Genomic DNA, 2,777 nt, shown 5'->3' with positions numbered 1-2,777 from the left:
ACACTGGTAATGCCGCCACTGGTCGCTGTTCGATTATAGTAGCTACTCAATTGTCTTCATAAGGCTGAGTGCACCCCGAGTACAGAGCGGGAAAACCTCGTCGGAAACCGAATCTCGGACCTCCAGCGTGCAAGGTTAGTGTGACACCCTCTAAAACTCTAAACCACGAAGGTTAACTGTTAACTTTAAGCAAAGTTTAATTGCACTTTGTGGACCCCGGATTTTTTTCACATTTTCTCACACAAATGAGGTCTGATCTTGAAATTTGTCGCGACGACCTATGAACTTAAAGCGAGAAAGTTTTAGATAACACTTCAGTCGTTATTTTAAGACCGGTTTTAGCGTCACCTATGTTAAGCTACGCCGAGCAAGGCCAATAAATGGATGGGTGACTTGAACCTTATATTGGGAATAAAGGGAGAACGGGCTCTAGTCTTGATTTTAAATCATTACATGAAAGTAAAATCAAAAAATCAAATCAATAATGATAATAAACTGAATATTAAACAAATTAGGTAGGTACATAGGTATTCTTTAACCACGATCGAATAAACTACGGGCTAAAAAAATCCCGGAGGGACGGACCCAGCTTGTTTTTACAGCAGAAAGCAGTGGTTCAACATCGTTCAGGGTGAAACAAGGGAGAAAACTTTAGGTGTAATTTAAGGTATAAAAGAGAGTTTGGGGTATTTAGGTAAAAAAAGTTGGGTGGAAGAGCTTCTTTAGGAGATCCTGCAACTTTGAATAAAGTGACAAATAAAAGTGTTCCTGTAAGTAGAGTGTACAACGATTGGTTCGATGAACTGTAGAGAACTCTCAAGAAAAGATAGGCCTGATCGAGCTCAAAACTGAGCAATTATGTTTGCCAAATTTTGTCAAAATTTGGAAAACAGATTAATAAATTATAAATTGGCAAATTTTGATAAAATTTGGTAAACAGACCAATAAATTATGGTGAATCATATAGAGTTTATCAAAAAGAATTTCCAAAATGTATGTAGGAAATTTCGGACAAACCATTGAACTTGCTTCGAAGAAGTCCACCCTGTACGATAGACTGTCACCAAGGAAAACCTGGGGGGAAATGATCCTACTATTTTTCCGAAGTACATTTACCCAGTGTCAACAAGCTGGGCCCGTCCCTCCGGGAATTTTTTAGTCCGTAATTTACTCGATCGTGGTTAAAGCAAATTAGCACCTATGTACGAAATCCTTTCAAGAGAAATAAAATTTACATTTTGCCTAACTTCATACACAAAAATCTCACTCAGAGGCTCATGTGTATGGGCATTTGGGCAAACAACCCTAAAGGATGGATTAAGCTTCTATGAATCTAAATACAACACCATGCCCCAGGGATCACTGAACGCCGCTGCCGGGGGAGGCTGATGGTCTCCCCTCACGGGAAGCAAGAGGCGGGCGAAGACACTTCTCGCCGTTACGAAGAATCGGCTTAGGTTGTTCTGCAGAGACTGGATGACGGTGCTGGTGCTGTAGCTGATGGAATAAGTGAATACTACTTTACTAAATTATATATAAAAAAAGTATCCATTTTTTTATTATAAAAAGCTGGTTTCTAAACAAAACATTTGAAAAGTTGTTTTCTGAATAAAAAGACAATTAGAAAAATTCTCCTGGCGCGGATCCTTCCAAATCATTGATTTTCCCATCTTTCATCTTTTTCTCGGCGCCTTTCTTGGCTTCCCGTCGGTCCAGCCTGTTCCCGCTAGCGCCCGGGAAAGACACCTTGTGTTGTTTTCTGAATAAAAAGACAATTAGAAAAATTCTCCTGGCGCGGATCCTTCCAAATCATTGATTTTCCCATCTTTCATCTTTTTCGTGGCGCCTTTCTTGGCTTCCCGTCGGTCCAGCCTGTTCCCGCTAGCGCCCGGGAAAGACACCTTGAACGCCGGCTCAGACTTCTCCCCCGTCAAGGCAGCTAGTAGGCGGGCGAGGAAGTCTCGCACGGTTTCGAGGAACCGGTTCAGGCTCTTCTGCAGAGACTGGAGGGTGCTGGTGGTGTCGCCGAGGGAATAAGAGCCGTCCTGGTTTTCAACGTGGATGCTGGCAGCGTCTGCCACGGACCAGATGAGGAGCTGAAATCAGATGGGAGTGAGAGTTTTGTTGGAAACCGTCTATCTATGTCACATCTTAAATCTATAAAAGGGGTGGCCATAACGTGGCTCTCGAGACGGTCTTGTGTTTCACACTTGTTGAAAAAAAAAAGATTAGAATCGCTATTTTGAAGATTCTAGACCAAAATTTTCGCCTACGCTACGGCGCGACGGCGTGGCTCGCCCCGAATTGGCTTTATGGGATTGCGGCTCCCGAAGGTAAGGTTAGTGGCCACCCCTGATCTATAAATATAAATAACTATGTGCGTTTAATAACAGAGATAATAATTATTAATTAATATAAAAAAAACACTACCTTTACTTACCATTAGAATCAGGGAACAACTTGTTCTTTTAGAAACCATGTTTTTTTCTAATCAGAAAATTAGGTTGAAAATATTTTTCAAAATAGTTCAATAGACTGTCGACTGGAGGGTGCTGGTGGTGTCGCCGAGGGAATAAGAGCCGTCCTGGTTTTCAACGTGGATGCTGGCAGCGTCTGCCACGGACCAGAGCATAGACTGTCACCAAGGAAAACCTGGGGGGAAATGATCCTACTATTTTTCCGAAGTACATTTACCCAGTGTCAACAAGCTGGGCCCGTTCCTCCGGGAATTTTTTAGTCCGTAATTTACTCGATCGTGGTTAAAGCAAATTAGCACC

The 2,777-nt window shown here is 42.2% G+C and overlaps 1 protein-coding gene across 1 annotated transcript; it reads right to left on the bottom strand.

Moving 5' to 3' along the window:
- Positions 1–1,525: 1,525 nt before the first annotated feature.
- LOC103512217 lies at positions 1,526–2,540 on the bottom strand. The gene is made up of 3 exons (XM_008476969.3): positions 2,441–2,540; positions 1,902–2,096; positions 1,526–1,746 (listed from the first exon to the last, which is right to left on the bottom strand). Exons 1-3 carry the CDS (start codon positions 2,477–2,479, stop codon positions 1,621–1,623), a joined length of 360 nt encoding a protein of 119 aa, XP_008475191.1. The 5' UTR covers positions 2,480–2,540; the 3' UTR covers positions 1,526–1,620.
- Positions 2,541–2,777: the final 237 nt, after the last annotated feature.

Source organism: Diaphorina citri, unplaced genomic scaffold, assembly GCF_000475195.1.
Source record: "Diaphorina citri unplaced genomic scaffold, Diaci psyllid genome assembly version 1.1 scaffold810, whole genome shotgun sequence".
NCBI lineage: Eukaryota > Metazoa > Arthropoda > Insecta > Hemiptera > Psyllidae > Diaphorina > Diaphorina citri.
Note: the sequence above shows the minus strand (reverse complement) of the source record. Positions and strands in the feature narration are given on the sequence as shown.